Genomic DNA, 18,848 nt, shown 5'->3' with positions numbered 1-18,848 from the left:
TCTTTGAGGGCAGGCTTGGTGATGATTGCTTCCTTCAACTGTTGCTTGTCTGAGAAGGTTTTGATGCTTCCATCTAGTCTGAGTGACAGTCTAGCAGGATATAGTATTCTTGGCTGAAAGCCTTTCTCATTGAGCACTCAATAGATATCTTGCCATTCTCTTCTGGCCTGTAGTGTTTGTATGGAGAAGTCTGCTGCTAATCTTATGGGTTGTCCTTTGTATGTGACTCTTTGTTTTTCTCTTGCAGCCTTTAGGATCCTTTCTTTATCCTTATTCCTTTCCATTCTAAGTATGACATGTCTTGGTGTCTTTAGGTCTGGGTTAATTCTGATTGGGACCCTCTTGGCTTCTTGAATCTTTATGTCTTTGGTGTTGTCTAGACCAGAGAAATTTTCAGCTATTATGGCCTGGAAAATGCTTTCTTCCTCTCCTTGTCTTTCTTCCTCTGGTAAGCCAATAATGCGTATATTGTTTATTTTGAAGTCATCCCATAGGACTCTGTTGTTGTTTTCAGCATCTCTTAATCTCTTTTTGAGATCTCTTACTTCTTTTTTAGTTGTCTCTAATTCATCCTCAATCTTGCTAATTCTGTTTTCAGCCTCATAGATTCTTTTCTCTCTGCCCTCTACTGCTTTCTGGAGTTCATCTATTTTGTTGCCCTGCTCTGATACTGTTTTAGATTGTTCAGCTAGTTGCTCAGCGATTTCTGCTTTCAGCTCTCTAATAACTATGAGATAATTAGAATTTCCTTCCATATTCTCATTTGTTGTTCCTGCATTTCTGATTACAATTTTTTCAAATTCTTTACTCACTCCTGTTATTATTTCCTTAGCTACTGTTTGGATGTTGAACTCGTTGTTTTGTGCTTCACCCTCTGCAGGACTTTTAGCTGGACTCTTGTCCTGGTTGGATTCTCCAATATTTTTTCTTGTTGTTTTAACCATTTTATATATTATGTTATCAGTTCCCTTTATCAGTCCTTTTCAAATTATTGATTACTATTGCCTGGATTGACTTGTGTCTACGTAATTTAATTAACAGGTTTACCATGGTGGAAGTTAACAGTTTTTTAAATCCCTGAGTTGGAGCTCAGTGGTTTAAGAGCCTCTTTTTTTCCCCCCTGTAGGCTATGGGAGCCTGAGGGCTTTTAAACTATCAATAGGCTTCTTAGCTTAATCACTGACTCCTGACCAAGAGATAAAGCAGGGTGTGGCAGAGATAATCCAGTGGTTATGCAAAGAGACTTTCACAGCCCCTCAGCTATGCCACCGAGGTATAGGTCTTCTGCGTTTCCCGGTTAGATCTCTGTACCCTGGTGTGCCTCCCTGTTGCTGCTCCAGATTCTGAGGGTAGTAGCAATGGAGACTCAGAGTTGCACTTGGTGAGTCTCTGGGGAGTCCTTTCCTCCCTTCAGCTGTCCCCTTGTTAGTGGAGGAGACTGGAGGTGGTGTCTCCACTGATAAACTGTTAGCAGTCATTTAATCTCTCCTTAGGCCCCTCTCTCCTCTCTGTCACCAGCCACTCATGTTTGTACTCACGGGTGATTTACTGGGTTCCTGTGGTCATTCTAGTCCTGTCTTGTTTCGGTCCGGGTGGTCTCCTTTGGTATTCCTAGTTGATCTGGGAGAGGAGAGGAGAGGAGAGGAGAGGAGAGGAGAGGAGAGGAGAGGAGAGGAGAGGAGAGGAGAGGAGAGGAGAGGAGAGGAGAGAAAGCGATCTGCTGCTCGTAGCTCCGCTTCCTTCTCCTCCTTCTCCTTCTTCTCCTCCTTCTCCTCCTCCTCCCCTTTTCCTCCTTCTCCTCCATCTCTTCCTTCTCCTCCTCCTCCTCCTTTTTTTTTTTTTTTTAACCAGAGCATTGCTCGACTCTGGCATATAGCAGTGCTGAGGATTAAACCTGCAACCTCAGAGCCTCAGCTATTAAACTCTTTTTTTAAAAAAAGTTTTTTTCCATAGCCACTTTTTTATAGAGACAAAAATTGAGAGGAAAGGAGGAGAAATAGAGATGGAGAGAGAGACAGCATGCACTGCTTCATTTCCTGTAAAGCTGCAGGTGGAGATTGAGGGCTTGGGCCCAGGTCGGTCCTTGAGAAGGAGATGAGGATAGAGAGCAAGAGTATCACTCTGGCACATGGAATGGTAAAGATAGAACTTATGACATTGTGCTTGAGAGCCCAATTTTTTTGTTTGTTTTTTGTTAAGTTTCACTTTATTATTATTATATTTTATTTTTAATTTATTTCTTTATTGGGGAATTAATGTTTTACATTCAACAGTAAATACAATAGTTTGCACATCCATAACATTTCCCAGTTTTTCATATAACAATACATACCCACTAGGTCTTCTGTCATCCTTCTTGGATCTGTATTCTCCCCACCCACCTATCCCAGAGTCTTTTACTTTGGTGCAGTACGCCAATTCCAGTTCAGGTTGTGTTTTCTTTTCTGATCTTGTTTTTCAACATCTGCCTGAGATTGAGATCATCCCGTATTCATCATTCTGTTTCTGACTTATTTCACTTAACATTATTTTTTCAAGGTCCATCCAAGAACGGGTGAAAATAGTGAAGTCACCATTTTTGATAGCAGAGTAGTATTCCCTTGTGAATATATACCACAACTTGCTCAGCCACTCATCTGTTGTTGGACACCTGGGTTGCTTCCAGGTTTTGGCTATTACAAATTGTGCTGCCAAGAACATATGTGTACACAGATCATTTTGGATGGATGTGTTGGGTTCCTTAGGATATATCCCCAGGAGAGGAATTGCAGGGTCATAGGGTAGGTCCATTTCTAGCCTTCTGAGAGTTCTCCAGACTGTTCTTGAAAGAGGTTGGACCAATTGACATTCCCATTAGCAGTGTAGGAGGGTTCCTTTGACCCCAAAACCTCTCCATCATTTGCTGCTGTTACCTTTTCTGATGTATGACATTCTCACAGGAGTGAAGTGGTATCTCATTGTTGTCTTTATTTGCATTTCTCTGACAATCAGAGACTTGGAGCATTTTTTCATGTGTTTCTCAGCCTTTTAGATCTCTTCTGTGGTGAATATTCTGTCCATGTCCTCCCCCTATTTTTGGATGGGGTTATTTGTTGTCTTGTTGTTGAGATTTGCAAGTTCTTTATATATTCTGGTTATTAGCCTCTTGTCTGATGTATGGCATGTAAAGATCTTCCTATTCTGTGAAGGGTCTCTTGGTTTGGGTATTGGTTTCTATTGCTGTGAAGAAGCTTTTTAATTTGATGTAGTCCCATAGGTTTATACTTGCCTTAGTCTTCTTTGTAATTGGATTCGTTTCATTGAAGATGTCTTTAAAATTTATGCAGTGGGGTCGTCAGTTCCTGGGTCCATACTCCCAGAGGGATAGAGAATGGGAAAGCTCTCAGGGGAGGGGATGGGATATGGAGACCGGGTGGTGGGAATTGTGTGGAGTTGTACCCCTCCTATCCTACGGTTTTGTTAATGTTTCCTTTCTTATATAAATAAATTTAAAAAAATTACTAAAAAAATTTATGCAGAAAAGATTCTGCCAATATTTTCCTCTAAGTATCTGATAGTTTTATGGTCTAACATCCAAGTCCTTGATCCATTTGGAATTTACTTTTGTATTTGGTGAAATATAGTGGTTCAGTTTCATTCTTCTGCATGTTTCAACCCATTTTTTCCAACACCATTTGTTGAAGAGACTCTGCTTTTCCCATTTAATAATCTGGGCACCTTTGTCAAAGATTAGATGTCCATAGGTGTGGGGGCTTAATTAATTATTTTTTACCAGAGTACTGTTCAGCTCTGGTTTATGCTGGTATGAGGGATTGAACCTGGGACTTTGGAGCCTCAGGCATGACAGTCTCTTTGCATAGCCATTATGCTGTCCCCCCCCCCCCCCCCCCCCGCTCGGGAGTCCGATGTTTTATCCATTATGCCACCTTCTTGGCCACAGCCCTGCATATTTTTAAAGTGAGAAATGTACTGTGTTGATTAGATTTCTTTTTAGTAGTCACATATGTAACTACTTAGCATCTGCTCCTTTTAACTTTGCCTGAATCTTGACTGAAATGGGCATAAATGTTTTGTGTATTACTAAACATTACCTCCTGTTTTGACTAGGTTTTGCTGCTACTCTGGATGATGATAAGCCATGGTACTCTATTTTTCCCAGTGATAATGAAGAACTGGTGTATGGACGCTGGGAAGACAATATCATTTGGGATGATCAGTCTATGCCTTTGCTTTTGGAGCCTCCTATTTTGACACTTGATCCCAATGATGAGAACCTCATTTTGGGTATGTACTAGCAGGGACCAGTGTTACTCCTCTATAATTGACAGCTTGTTGTTAATACTGTCATGAGGCAGATGGGTTGGGAAGGTTAAAACTAGAATCACTAGGTAATATTTTGAGAGAACAAAGTTGCGGTTGTCATTTTCTAGTAGTTTTGCATTGTTTAGAGGAACACCCATTAGCAACATTGGAAAATAGCACTGTTAAGATGTCAGAAATACACTTTGTTGGGCAGAGGAGGTAGTATAATGGTCATGCAAAAGACTTCCATGCCTGAGGTTCTGAAGTTCTAGGTTAAATCCTCTGCACCACTATAAGCCAGAATGGAGTTGTGCTCTAGTTTAAAAAAAAAAAAAGAAAGAAAGAAAATATACATTTTGGTATTATGATAACAGGCTAGAAGTGGTATGAGAGATCTGGTTAAGGACTACAAGGATAAAAGTAATAAAGGTGAATCTCAAGGGTAACAATTCCAGAGTGATTTTTGTTTTATTCTTAGAAATCCCTGATGAAAAGGAAGAGGCCACTGCTAATTCCCCCTCCAAAGAGAGCAAGAAAGAATCATCTCTGAAGAAAAGTCGAATTCTCTTAGGGAAAACAGGAGTTATCAAAGAAGAACCACAACAGGTCTGTGAAGGGAAAAGGGACTTAGTGTCAAGAAGAGCAAAGAAAGGTAATGGAGAATGATAATCTGACTAAGGTTTGTTTGTTTTATAACCTATTTTTAGAACATGTCTCAGCCAGAAGTGAAAGATCCATGGAATCTTTCCAATGATGAGTATTACTACCCCAAGCAACAGGGTCTTCGAGGCACCTTTGGTGGAAATATTATCCAGGTAAAAGTAGTATTTTTTTTTCTGTGGCCTATGGGAGCCACTATTTCATCATGATGACAACTGTGTAAAATATAGCCTAGTCTGGAGTTAATAATTAATTTTAACCCTTGTATTTCCTGTTTTAGCATTCAATTCCTGCTGTGGAATTACGGCAGCCCTTCTTTCCCACTCACATGGGGCCCATTAAACTCCGACAGTTTCATCGTCCACCTCTGAAAAAGTATTCCTTTGGGGCACTATCTCAACCAGGTCCTCATTCAGTACAGCCCTTGCTAAAGCACATAAAAAAGAAGGCCAAGGTATGATTGATTCCTCTTTATAAAAATAACTATAAAAGACTTTGGGATATAAATCAGGGGAATGGACTGTATATTGGAAAATTACTGGTTATTTCCCCAAATGTGGTTACTTAGGACAATGTCCTTACTCCTAGTTTTTTTTCCTAAATATTTGTTTATTTTATGTCACATGTGCTTAACCCGCTGTGCTACTGGTAAACTTATATTTTTTATATGTTTATTTTAATGAAATCGAGACAGAAACCAGAATGCTGCTCACTTCAGGTTATTGCTGGTGCTAGAGATTAAACCTGGGGCTTTTCACCTACAAGTCTCCTATACTGTGCTAGCTCCCAGGCCCTATTCTAGGAAAGGAATATAGAGATGCTTAAGAGTGAAGAGTCATGATGACTGTGATTCTTATAAATTGTTCAGCAGAATATAGTATGAGCTGGGGAGGTTCAGCCCCCAGAACTACCATAAGCCAGAGCTGAGCAATGCTCTGGTAAAATAAGAAACTAAATAGTTAGATCTAGGTAGCAGGATGAGTGTTCATCATAGTATTCTTTCAACTTCACTGTATGTTTGGAACATTTTGCAATTGAATTGTAAAAAAAAAAAAAAGAAGATAAAAACTTGTTTGGTCTCAATGTCTCATAGTGAATAGTATCAATGTGTATAGTTGTTGTACCATCAAGAACTATGGACTAGTTTATATACTCTTTGTTACGGACAGATGAGAGAACAAGAGAGACAAGCTTCAGGTGGTGGAGAGATGTTTTTTATGCGCACACCTCAGGACCTCACAGGCAAAGATGGAGACCTTATTCTTGCAGAATACAGTGAGGAAAATGGACCGTTAATGATGCAGGTTGGAATGGCAACCAAGATTAAAAACTACTATAAACGGGTGAGTTTTTGTTCAGAAAATCTGTTATTGCTATAGTCAACTAGTGGTATTCCATGAACATGTAAATTTGTCTTTTTTTAAAAATTTACTGGGAAGAAAGAATGATATTTTTTTATAGTTAGTAATATTAGTGAAATGCCATTCTCATAAAATATTTATGTGGACTCATTGTCTACTGTTTTTCTTTATAGAAACCTGGAAAGGATCCTGGTGCCCCAGACTGTAAATATGGAGAAACTGTTTACTGTCATACATCACCTTTCCTGGGCTCTCTCCATCCTGGCCAGTTACTGCAGGTGAGGAATTCTTTCCTAGTATAACTCTTTTTTATTAAAGATTTATTTATTGTTTGATGAGAAAGATAACAGGAGAGAGAAAGAACCAGATGTCACTCTGGTACATGTGCTGCCAGGGATGGAACTTGGGACCTCCTGCTTGAGAGTCCAATGCTTTATCCACTGTGCTGCCTCTTGGACCACACTAGTATTAAGTCTTTACCTAGGGAAGTGACAGGTAAGTAGCTAGTCTGCCCAGAAAGAACTAGTTCTAGTTATTGAGACATTAGTCATACATCAGTTATGAGGGCAACAATGCAATCCAAATTTAATATCATTAAAACAGGTTCTGATTGTGATATTCTTGTAATATGTGCACTCAACCAGGTGTGCCACCACCTGGCCCCTTTGAGTCTTTTTTATTTATTTATTTTGCCTCCAGGGTTATTGCTGGGGCTCAGTGCTGGCAGTATGAATTCACTGTTCCTGCCAGCCATTTTTCCCCCATTTTATTGGATAGGACAGAAAGAAATTGAGAGGGGTGGGGGAGATAGGGAGAGAGAGTGGGTGGGGGTTCATAGCATAATGGTTATGCAAAAAGACTCTCATGCCTGAGGCTTAATCCCCTGTATCACCATAAGCCAGAGCTGAGCAGTGCTCTGATACAAACAAACAAACAAAAAATAGAAATAGAGAAAGACATCTGCAGACCTTCTTCACCACTTGTGAAGCATCTCCCCTGCAGGTGGGCATCTGGGGATTAGAACCTGGGTCCTTAATACTATGTACACTTAACTGTGTACACTACCACTTACCCCCAATTGTAATATTCTTAAACTAAATACAAAGTTGATTTTTTTTTTCTTTAAATATCAGCCCAGGAGATTTTGCAGTTACAGGTATGAGATCCTGAGTCTAGTATCTGGCATTGGATATACCAGAGTGATATTCTGTCCTCTCCTTTTTTTCTGTGTCTCTCCCTCATGAAATAAAATAAATATTATAAAAAAAGTACTCGCTGGTTATAAAAATACACATTGGTCCTCACACCATGATAAACCAGAGGTGATCAGTGCTCTGATGAGAGGGGGTGAGGAGAGAGAGAAAATACACATTGGTAAGAAGTTCTTAAACATCTGAATGACATAGGGATGTCAACCTGGGATTAATAATTTATTATAGTTAATTTATGCATATTTGTTTTGTTTATGTAAAATTGTGTCTTTATCATATTAGTTTTTGCCATTTTGAATATATATTTTTTAATTTATTTCTTTACTGGGGCATTAATGTTTTACATTCAACAGTAAATACAAGTTTGTACATGCATAACATTCCCCAGTTTCCCATTTAACAATACAACCCCCATATGTCATTTATCATCCTTCATGGACCTGTATTCTCTCCACCCACCCACTACAGAGTCTTTTACTTGGGGGCAATATGTCAATTCCATTTCAGGTTCTACTTGTGTTTTCTTTTCTGATCTTCTTTTTCAACTTCTGCCTGAGAGTGAGATCATCCCATATTCATCCTTCTGTTTCTGACTTATTTCACTCAACATGATTTTTTCAAGGTCCATCCAAGATAGGATGATCTTTTGTATGGTTTTCCTATTCTCAATGTTATTTATTTCTGCCCTAACTTTAGTGATTTCTGTCCTTCTGGTTGCTTTAGGGTTCCTTTGTTGTTCTTCTTCTAGATCTTTAAGATGTGCAATCAGGCTGTTTATTTGTGCTTTTTCTTGTTTCCTAATGTGTGCTTGTATAGCTATAAAATTCCCTCTCATTACTGTCTTAGCTGTGTCCCAAATAGTTTGATAGATTGTGTCTTCATTTTCATTGAACTCTCGAAACATTTTGATTTCTTCCTTGATTTCTTCTTTGACCCAGAAGTTGTTAAGAAGTGTACTGTTGAGCTTCCACATTTTGGGACTGTTACTAATCTTTTGTTGATTGTTAAGTGTTAGTTTAATTCCACTGTGGTCTGAGAAGATGCTTGGGATGATTTCAGTGCTCTTGAATTGGCTGATGCTGTCTTTGTGGCCTAATATATGGTCTATCCTAGAGAATGACTCGTGGATTTGAGTAAAATGTGTATTCCAGTTTCTTGGGATGAATGACTCTGAAAATGTCCAATAGTTCTAGTTTATCTATCTCTTCATTTAGCTCCCTTATGTCTTTATTGATTTTCTGCCTGGATGATCTGTCAAGTTGAGAGAATGGGGTGTTGAAGTCCCCTACTATGATTGTGTTACTGTTAATATATTGCTGTAGCTCTTTCAGTAGAAGTTTGATGTATTTAGATGGCTTCTCATTGGGTGAATAGATGTTAATAATTGTTAAGTCCTCTTGATTGACTGATCCTCTGAGCATTAAGTAGTGTCCATTCCTATCTTTTTTAATCTTATCTATTTTAAAGTCTATCATGTCGGATATAAGAATAGCTGCTCCTGCCCTTTTTTGTGGGCCATTGGCTTGTATGATAGTTTTCCATCCTTTCACTTTAAGTCTGTGTTTGTCTTGTTGAGTTAGGTGGGTTTCCTGTAGACAGCATATTGTTGGGTTGTGTTTTCTGATCCATTTTCCTACTCTGTGTCTTTTAATAGGTGAATTCAGGCCATTGACATTTATTGATATCAAAGATTGAAGATATTTTAACACCATTCTTGTAGAGTTTTAGAGTGTTTTGATATATGTCCTATTTGTGGTGGTCTGGTTGTTTATAGGAGACCTTTCAGAACTTCTTTGAGTGCAGGCTTGGTGATGGTTGGTTGCTTCAACTGTTGCTTGTCAGAGAACGTTTTGATGCCTCCCTCTAGTCTGAATGACAGTCTAGCAGGATATAGTATTCTTGGCTGAAAGCCTTTCTCATTGAGCACTCAATAGATATCTTGCCATTCTCTTCTGGCCTGTAGTGTTTGTATGGAGAAGTCTGCTGCTAATCTTATGGGTTGTCCTTTGTAGGTGACTCTTTGTTTTTCTCTTGCAGCCTTCAGGATCCTTTCTTTATCCTTATTCCTTTCCATTCTAAGTATGATATGTCTTGGTGTCTTTAGGTCTGGGTTAATTCTGATTGGGACCCTCTGGGCTTCTTGAATCTTTATATCTTTGAAGTTGTCTAGACTAGAGAAGTTTTCAGCTACTATGGCCTGGAAAATGCTTTCTTCCTCTCCTTCTTTTTCTTCCTCTGGTATGCCAATAATGCGTATATTGTTTCTTTTGAAGTCATCCCATAGGACTCTGTTGTTGTTTTCAGCATCTCTTAATCTCTTTTTGAGATCTCTTACTTCTTTTTTAGTTGTCTCTAATTCATCCTCAATCTTGCTAATTCTGTCTTCAGTCTCATAGATTCTATTCTCTCTGCCCTCTACTGTTTTCTGGAGTTCATCTATTTTGTTGCCCTGCTCTGATACTGTTTTAGCTTGTTCAGCTAGTTGCATTCTTATCTCAGTGATTTCAGCTTTCAGCTCTCTAATAACCATGAGATAATTAGAATTTTCTTCCATATTCTCATTTGTTGTTCTTGCATTTCTGATTACAATTTTTTTCAAATTCTTTACTCACTCGTGTTATTATTTCCTTAGCTAATGCTTGGATGTTGAGCTCGTTATTTTGTGCTTCACTCTCTGGAGGACTTTTAGCTGGACTCTTGTCCTGGTTCAATTCTCCAATATTTTTTCTTGTTGTTTTAACCATTTTATATATTATGTTATGATTTCCCTTTATCAGTACTTTTCAAATTATTGATCACTATTGCCTGGATTGACTTGTGTCTAAGTAAGTTAATTAAAGGGTTCACAGTGGTGGAAGTTAACAGTTATTTCAATCCCTGGGTTGGAGCTCAGTGGTTTAAAAGCCCCTTTCTTTTTTTTTTTTTTTCCTTCCCTGTAGGCTATGGGAGCCTGAGGGCTTTTAAACTATCAATAGGCTTCTTAGCTTAATCACTGACTCCTGACCAAGAGATAAAGCAGGGTGTGGCAGAGATAATCCAGTGGTTATGCAAAGAGACTTTCACAGCCCCTCAGCTATGCCACCAAGGTATAGGTCTTCTGAGTTTTCTGGTTAGATCTCTGTCCCCTGGTGTCCCTTCCTGTCACTGCTCTAGATTGAGGGTCGTAGCAATGGAGACTCAGAGTTGCACTTGGTGAGTCTCTGTGAAGTCCTCTCCTCCATTAAGCTGTCCCCTTGTTGGTGGAGCAGACTGGAGGTGGTGTCTCCACTGATAAACTGCTGAACTGTTAGCAGTTCTTAATCTCTCCTTAGGCCCCTCTCTCCTCTCTGTCACCAGCCACACGTTTGTACTCTCTGGTGATTTACTGAGTTCCCGTGGTCATTCTAGTCCTGTCTTGTTTCGGTCTGGGTGGTCTCTTTTGGTATTCCTAGTTGATCCCTGGGAGAGGAGAGAAAGCGATCTGCTGCTCGTAGCTCTGCCTCCGGAAGTCCGAACCCATTTTGAATATTTTAAATATGTTTAATTTTATGCTTTTAAAGTATTGTTTCTTTTTTTAATTTTTAAAATATTTATTCCATTTTATTGCCCTTGTTGTTTTTTATTGTTGTAGTTATTATTGTTGTCGTTGTTGGATAGGACAGAGAGAAATCGAGAGAGGAGAAGACAGAGGGGGAGAGAAAGATAGACACCTGCAGACCTGCTTCACCGCCTGTGAAGCAACTCCCTTGCAGGTGGGGAGCCGGGTGCTCAATTCAGGATCCTTACGCCAGTCCTTGTGCTTTGTGCCATGTGTACTTAACCCACTGCACTACTGCCTGACTCCCAGATATTTTTTCTTTTTAAAGATTCATCTATTTTATATTTTAATATTTATTCATTTATTCCCTTTTGTTGCCCTTGTTGTTTTATTGTAGTTATTATTGTTGTCTGTCTTCATTGTTGGATAGGACAGAGAGAAATGAAGAGAGGAGGGGAAGAGAGAGAGGGGAGAGAAAGATGCCCGCAGACCTGCTTTACTGCTTGTGAAGTAACTCCCCTGCAGGTGGGGAGCCAGGGGCTCAAACTAGGATCCTTATGCCGGTCCTTGGGCTTCGTGCCATGTGTGCTTAACCTGTTGCCTGACTCCCAAATATTTTTTCTTCTTAAAGATTCATCTATTTTGTAAAAGAGAGGGACCCGAGCCCCATTCCAGTTTATGTGGTACTTGCGATCAATGCTGGGGCTTTACATAAAAAAGTTCTGTGCTCTACCTATTGAACCATCTCCTGGGCCTCTGTTTTGAATATTAATCCATGCAATTCACAGTTCCAGCCATAATGAAGTTGATTTTCCCCATTTTCGTCTGGCATGTGTAAGAGTCCTCTGATGACTTTATACACATTTGCTAAGGAGAAGTATGGAAGTCAACAAATGATTATGAGGCAGTCTCTAGCACTCTCCTCCCCCCTTTTCTTTGTTTCTCTTGTCAGTCTTTACCATTTATTCTGCCCTTGTACCTAGTTTGTTCCACTATAACTATTACTCTTCTGATGCATCTGTGAAGTACATGCTTTACTTGTTAAAAAATATAGAACTAGAGAGGAAGAACCAGAACCATATAAAATGCCAAAAAACAAACTAAATACCTCTTGGAAATTCTACAAACTTCCTTCAATGTGGTCAGTCAGCCTTGAACCAGGGTCATGCATGTGACCAGAACCATATAAAATGCCAAAAAAACAAACTAAATACCTCTTGCAAATTCTATAAGCTTCCTTCAATGTGGTGAGTCAGCCTTGAACCAGGGTCATGCATGTGACAAAGCAACACATTATGTTCTCCTGTTTTTTAATTTATCTTCTATGCATATAGTAATTTCCCATCAGATTTTATGCAGTGTGAGGAAATGAGCCCAGGGCCCATACAGGTACGATACTGCTAACCTGTTTTCATGGTGCAGTTTTACCCTGTGTTTATAGAGGTAGGAGAGATGGGAGGGAGAAAGAGACCAAAGTACTACTCCATCATCCATGGAGTTGCTTAGTATTGTCTTTGGTGCTGTTATGCTCTGATGTTGGAGATTATTATCTCTTATTTTCTCACACATGGTAAAATATGTATGTTACCTGCTGAGTCATTTTGGGGCCCTTTCCACCTAATTTTGACTATCTTTATGCTGTTCCTGGTCTTCCTGTCCCTTTAACTTTCTTGAACTTTTTCTACCAATCCATCTCCTTACTCTGTGGCTACATTTTTTAGATTTTGTTAGACTTCACTGATCATAAATGACTTTTTCAGATGGGACAGGGAGAGGAAGAGACATCATAGCACTGAATCTTCATACTATGTGTGCTTAACCTGGCACGCTACCTCCCAGGCTCCCCTTCATTTCCTTTTAAAGTTATACCTAGGGAGTTGGACGGTAGCACAGTGGGTTAAGTGCTCATGGTGCGAAATACAAGGACTGGTGTAACGATCCCAGTTTGAGCCCCCGGTTCCCTACCTGCAAGGGAGTCACTTCACAGGTGGTGAAGGAGGTATGCAGGTATCTATCTTTCTCTCCCCCTCTCTGTCTTCCCCTCCTCTCTCCATTTCTCTCTGTCATATCTAACAACGATGACATCAATAATAACAACAATAATAACTATAGCAACAATAAAAAACAACAACAAGGGCAATAGAAGGGAAAATAAATAAATAGAAAAAATATTTTAAAAAATAAAGTTACAACTCTATCTATTGCTGCTGATGATAGCAACAACAACAAAAATCACAGGGTTCAGTTCCTTGTGATGTGTGTGGCCCAAATTTCAGCCCTAGTACCACATGAGTGGTCACGGTGTTTGAGGAAGCTCTAGTATAGGGGTATATCACTTCTCTTTCTGTCTCTCACTAAAGCATAATTTAAAATTTATTATTATTATTATTATTTTGACCAGAACACTGCTTAGTTCTGGCTTCTGATGGCTCTGGGTATTGAACCTAGGAATTCAGAGCCTTAGACATTAGAGTCTGTTTGCATGACCATCGTGCTATTTTCCCCACCCCATTAGTGCCTTGTTTGTATTCCTTTTTTTTTCTCTTTAGAACCAGCTCTGGTTTTATGATGGGGTGTGTGTGTGTGTGGGGGGGGGACTGAACCTGGGCATGAGGCAGGAGAGTCTCTTTGAATGACCATTATACTGTCTACCCCATGCCTTGTTTGTTTTCCAGAGCGCTACTCAGCTCTGGTTTATGGTGAGATTTAACCTGGGACCTCAGAGCCTTAGGCATAACCTTTTGCATAACCATTATGCTATCTCTTGCACCCTGTTCTTGTCAGTTTGCAGTGATTGTCATATATTAATATTCATAGCAGTCATGTGAAGTGTAAGTATTTTAATGTCTGTTTTGTGGATGAGAGAAATTAAATTCAGGAAGTATTAAATAACTTGTGTGGTATACAATGAGTTTTTAACAAAATGTTTTATCTTTATTTATTTGATAGAGATAGCCAGGAATTGAGAAGGGGAATATAGAGAAGGAGATAGAGAGACACCTGCCACACTGCTTTACTACTCATGAAGCTTTCCCCTTGCAGGTAGGGACTGAGGGGCTTGAACCTGGGTCATTGCACATTGTAACATGTGTGCTCAACTGAGTGTGCTACCACCCAACCCTGCTATCTCCTGGACCACTGTTTTATTTATTTTTTTAACAAGTGGAGGCATGGGAGGAAAGACACACATGGACGCACTCACCTACCCTCAAAGCACTGCTCAGCTCTGGCTTATTGTGGTGATGATAGGGATTGAACTTGGGACATTAGGTGCTCAGACATGAGAGTCTTTTTGCTGTCTTCCCAGCCCAATAGTCAGTTTTACTTCAGTCTAAATCCTTTAGTTACCTTACTTCTGACTCTTTTTTTTTTGAAGATTAAAAGTAAGGGAGCCAGGCTTTACCTGATTAAGTACTCATATTATAGTGTGCAAGGACGCAGGTTCAAGCTCCTGGTCTCCACATGCAGGGGGAAAGCTTTGCAAGTGGTGAAGCAGGGCTGCAGGTGTCACTTTGTTTTTCTCTCTCTCAGTCTCCCCTGGCCCTCTCAATTTCTGTCTCTATCCAGTAATAAATAAATAATCAATAAATAAAGAGATTAAAAGTAAATAAAATTTCCTTATTTACTTTGACTAAGAGCACTGATCTGCTCTGGCTATTGGTACCAGAGATTGAACCCAAGACCTCTTGCATGAAAGTGTTTTTACATAACTGTTATGCTATCTTCCCCCTACCTATCTTGCTCTTAAAGAAAGTTAGTGTGTAAATAATTATCTGTCTAATCCTATTTAATACACTATAACATAATTTGTTTATATAACTGAATAGATCTTAGACAAAGGCCATGGAGAGCAAATAGGTTTTTTTTTTTATTACTTGATTAAATTTTCTGGGGCTTCTGTTTACATAATTGTGTTTTTACTTTTGTTAGGCATTTGAGAACAACCTATTTCGTGCTCCAATTTATCTTCATAAGATGCCAGAAACTGACTTCCTCATTATTCGGACAAGACAAGGTTACTATATTCGAGAATTAGTGGATATTTTTGTGGTAGGCCAGCAGTGCCCTTTGTTTGAAGTTCCTGGACCCAACTCTAAAAGGGCCAATACACATATTCGAGACTTTCTCCAGGTAAGGATAAAAGGGTATACAGATTTGGGTTACCATCAGGAGTGACCACACCAGTTAGGGTCTTATGGGCGAGAGGCCATTGTGAAGAATTTTATTCTTCACTTGCCAAATAAATAACATTTGTTTTGTTGGACAGGTTTTTATTTATCGCCTCTTCTGGAAAAGTAAGGATCGGCCAAGGCGGATTCGAATGGAAGATATAAAAAAAGCCTTTCCTTCCCATTCAGAAAGCAGCATCCGGAAGAGGCTAAAGCTCTGTGCTGACTTCAAACGAACAGGTCATCATTTCTGACATTTTTTTTTCTGTCCTCTCTGCTTTTTCCGTAGAAAGAAACTGATTTTCAGTTACAGGATCTACATATACTGAATAAAATAGAAATTAGTAACCATCAAGGCAACTTATTTCCTGCATGCCCTTCCTTTCTCACAGATATACACTTATCTTTAAGTTTTCTATTCAAGCTGTTATTCTCTGTCTTTTCTTTTTTCTTTTTTTAATTTTTTTTTTAAAATTCTTTATTGAGGAATTAATGTTTTACATTCAACAGTAAATACAATAGTTTGTACATGCATAACATTCCCCAGTTTCCCATTTAACAATACAACCCCCAGTATGTCATTTATCATCCTTCATGGATCTGTATTCTCCCCACCCACCCACCCCAGAGTCTTTTACTTTGGTGCAATATGGCAATTCCATTTCAGGTTCTACTTGTGTTTTCTTTTCTGATCTTGTTTTTCAACTTCTGCCTGAGAGTGAGATCATCCCATATTCATTCTTCTGTTTCTGTCTTATTTCACTCAACATGAATTTTTCAAGGTCCATCCAAGAACGGCTGAAAACGGTGAAGTCACCATTTTTTACAGCTGAGTAGTATTCCATTGTGTATATATATCACAACGTGCTTAGCCACTCATCTGTTGCTGGACACCTGGGTTGCTTCCAGGTTTTGGCTATTACAAATTGTGCTGCCAAGAACACAGATCTTTTTGGATGGATGTGTTGGGTTCCTTAGGATATATCCCCAGGAGAGGAATTGCAGGATCATAGGGTAGGTCCATTTCTAGCCTTCTGAGAGTTCTCCAGACTGTTCTTGAAAGAGGTTGGACCAATTGACATTCCCACCAGCAGTGCAGGAGGGTTCCTTTGACCCCACACCCTCTCCATCATTTGCTGCTGTTACCTTTTCTGATGTATGACATTCTCACAGGAGTGAGGTGATATCTCATTGTTGTCTTGATTTGCATTTCTCTGACAATCAGAGACTTGGAGCATTTTTTCATGTGTTTCTCAGCCTTTTAGATCTCTTCTGTGGTGAATATTCTGTCCAACTCCTCCCCCCATTTTTGGATGGGGTTATTTGTTGTCTTGTTGTTGAGTCTGGCAAGCTCTTTATATATGTTGGTTATTAAACTCTTGTCTGATGTATGGCATGTAAAGATCTTCTCCCATTCTGTGAGGGGTCTCTTGGTTTGGGTATTGGTTTCTTTTGCTGTGAAGAAGCTTTTTAATTTGATGTAGTCCCATAGGTTTATACTTGCTATAGTCTTCTTTGTAATTGGATTCGTTTCATTGAAGATGTCTTTAAAATTTATGCAGAAAAGAGTTCTGCCAATACTTTCCTCTAAGTATTTGATAGTTTGTGGTCTAACATCCAAGTCCTTGATCCACTTGGAATTTACTTTTGTATTTGGTGAGATACAGTGATTCAGTTTCATTCTTCTGCATGTTTCTTTTTTTTTTTTAAAGGTTTTATTTATTTATTAATGAGAAAGATAGGAGGAGAGAGAGAAAGAACCAGACATCACTCTGGTACATGTGCTGCCGGGGATTGAACTCAGAACCTCATGCTTGAGAGTCCGATACCTTATCCACTGCGCCACATCCCGGGCCACTCTTGGCATGTTTCAACCCATTGTTTCCAACACCATTTGTTGAAGAGACTCTGCTTTCCCCATGTAATAGTCTGGGCCCCTTTGTCAAAGATTAGATGTCCATAGGTGTGGGGCCTCATTTCTGGGCTCTCAATTCTATTCCACTGGTCAGTGTGTCTGTTCATGTTCCAGTAACAAGCAGTTTTGATGACAGTGGCCCTATAATACAGTTTGAGATCTGGGAGTGTGATGCCTCCGGTTCTGTTCTTTTTTCTCAAGATTGTTTTGGCTATTCTAGGTCTTTTCTGGTTCCAGACAAACATTTGTAGCATTTGTTCTATTCGCCTAAAAAATATGCTTGGGATCTTGATGGAGATAGCATTAAATTTATAGATGGCTCTGGGTAATATATTCATTTTGATGATGTTAATTCTTCCAACCTATGAACATGGAATATCTTTCCACTTCTTTGTGTCTTTTTCAATTTCTTTGAGTAGTGACTCATAATTTTCAGTATACAAGTCTTTCACTTCCTTGGTTAGATTTACTCCTAGATATTTTATTGTTTTTGTTGCTATAGAAAAAGGAACTGATTTTTGGATTTCAATTTCTTCTAACTTAGTGTTTGCATAGAGGAAGGCCACTGACTTTTCAATGTTAATTTTGTAGCCTGACACCATACTGTATTACCTGATGATTTCCAAAAGCTTCTTGCTGGATTTCTTAGGTTTTTCCATGTATACTATCATGTCATCTGCAAATAAAGAGAGTTTGACTTCTTCTCTTCCAATCTGTATGCCTTTAATTCCTTGCTCCTGCCTGATTGCTATGGCAAGAACTTCCAACACTTTGTTGAATAGTAATGGTGATAGTGGGCAGCCCTGTCTAGTGCCTGATCTGAGGGGAAATGCTTCCAGTTTTTCACCATTGAGTATGATGTTGGCTGTAGGTTTGCTATATATAGACTCCACTATCTTCAGGAATTTTCTATCTATTCCCATTTTTGTAGTGTTTTGATCATAAAGGGATGTTGTATTTTGTCAAAGGCTTTCTCTGCATCTATTAATATGACCATGTGGTTTTTGGTCTTGCTTTTGTTAATGTGGTGGATCACATTGATTGATTTACATATATTAAACCAACCTTGCATGCCTGGTATAAACCCCACTTGGTCATGATGAACAATCTTTTTGATATACTGCTGTATCCAGTTGGCTAGAATTTTGATCAGTATTTTCGCATCTATGTTCATCAGAGATATTGGTCTGTAGTTTTCTTTTTTGGTTGTGTCACTGTCTGCTTTTGGTATCAGGGTGATGTTGGCTTCATAGAAGCTGGCAGGGAGTATTCCAGTGTCTTCAATCTTCTGGAAGACTTTTGAAAGTAGAGGTATTAGTTCTTCTTTGAAGGTTTTGTAGAATTCATTTGTAAAACCATCTGGTCCAGGACTTTTATTTTTGGGGAGATTTTTGATAACTGTTTCAATTTCATTAGCTGTGATGGGCCTGTTCATGTTATCCACTTCCTCTTTACTTAGTTTTGGAAGTTGGTAGGTATCTAGGAAATCATTCATTTCTTCCAGGTTCTCTAGCTTGGTGGCATATAGTTGTTCATAGAAGCCTCACATGTTATGTTGAATTTCTGTGGTGTCTGTTGTGATATCTCCTCTTTCATTTACTATCCGATTTATTTGGGTCTTCTCCCTTTTTTGTTTTGTGAGTCTGGCTAAAGGTTTGTCGATTTTGTTTACTCTTTCGAAGAACCAACATTTACTTTCGTTGATCTTTTGTA

The 18,848-nt window shown here is 39.1% G+C and overlaps 1 protein-coding gene across 5 annotated transcripts in view; it reads left to right on the top strand.

Annotated features, from left to right (window-relative positions):
* The window catches only part of TAF1 (TATA-box binding protein associated factor 1), a 104,932-nt gene that overhangs the window by 20,484 nt on the left and 65,600 nt on the right, over nucleotides 1–18,848 (top strand). For all 5 annotated transcript variants that reach the window (XM_060183254.1, XM_060183253.1, XM_060183256.1 and 2 more), the window contains exons 9-16: nucleotides 4,108–4,284; nucleotides 4,781–4,908; nucleotides 5,010–5,117; nucleotides 5,243–5,416; nucleotides 6,132–6,305; nucleotides 6,497–6,601; nucleotides 14,982–15,182; nucleotides 15,319–15,460. In XM_060183254.1, the coding sequence (XP_060039237.1) occupies nucleotides 4,108–4,284; nucleotides 4,781–4,908; nucleotides 5,010–5,117; nucleotides 5,243–5,416; nucleotides 6,132–6,305; nucleotides 6,497–6,601; nucleotides 14,982–15,182; nucleotides 15,319–15,460 (1,209 nt within the window). The remainder of the gene's footprint in view (nucleotides 1–4,107; nucleotides 4,285–4,780; nucleotides 4,909–5,009; nucleotides 5,118–5,242; nucleotides 5,417–6,131; nucleotides 6,306–6,496; nucleotides 6,602–14,981; nucleotides 15,183–15,318; nucleotides 15,461–18,848) is intronic.

The sequence above is a fragment of the Erinaceus europaeus genome, chromosome X (assembly GCF_950295315.1).
Source record: "Erinaceus europaeus chromosome X, mEriEur2.1, whole genome shotgun sequence".
NCBI lineage: Eukaryota > Metazoa > Chordata > Mammalia > Eulipotyphla > Erinaceidae > Erinaceus > Erinaceus europaeus.
The sequence above is the reverse complement of the archived record's forward strand: the minus strand, read 5'-3'. Positions and strand labels throughout refer to the sequence as shown.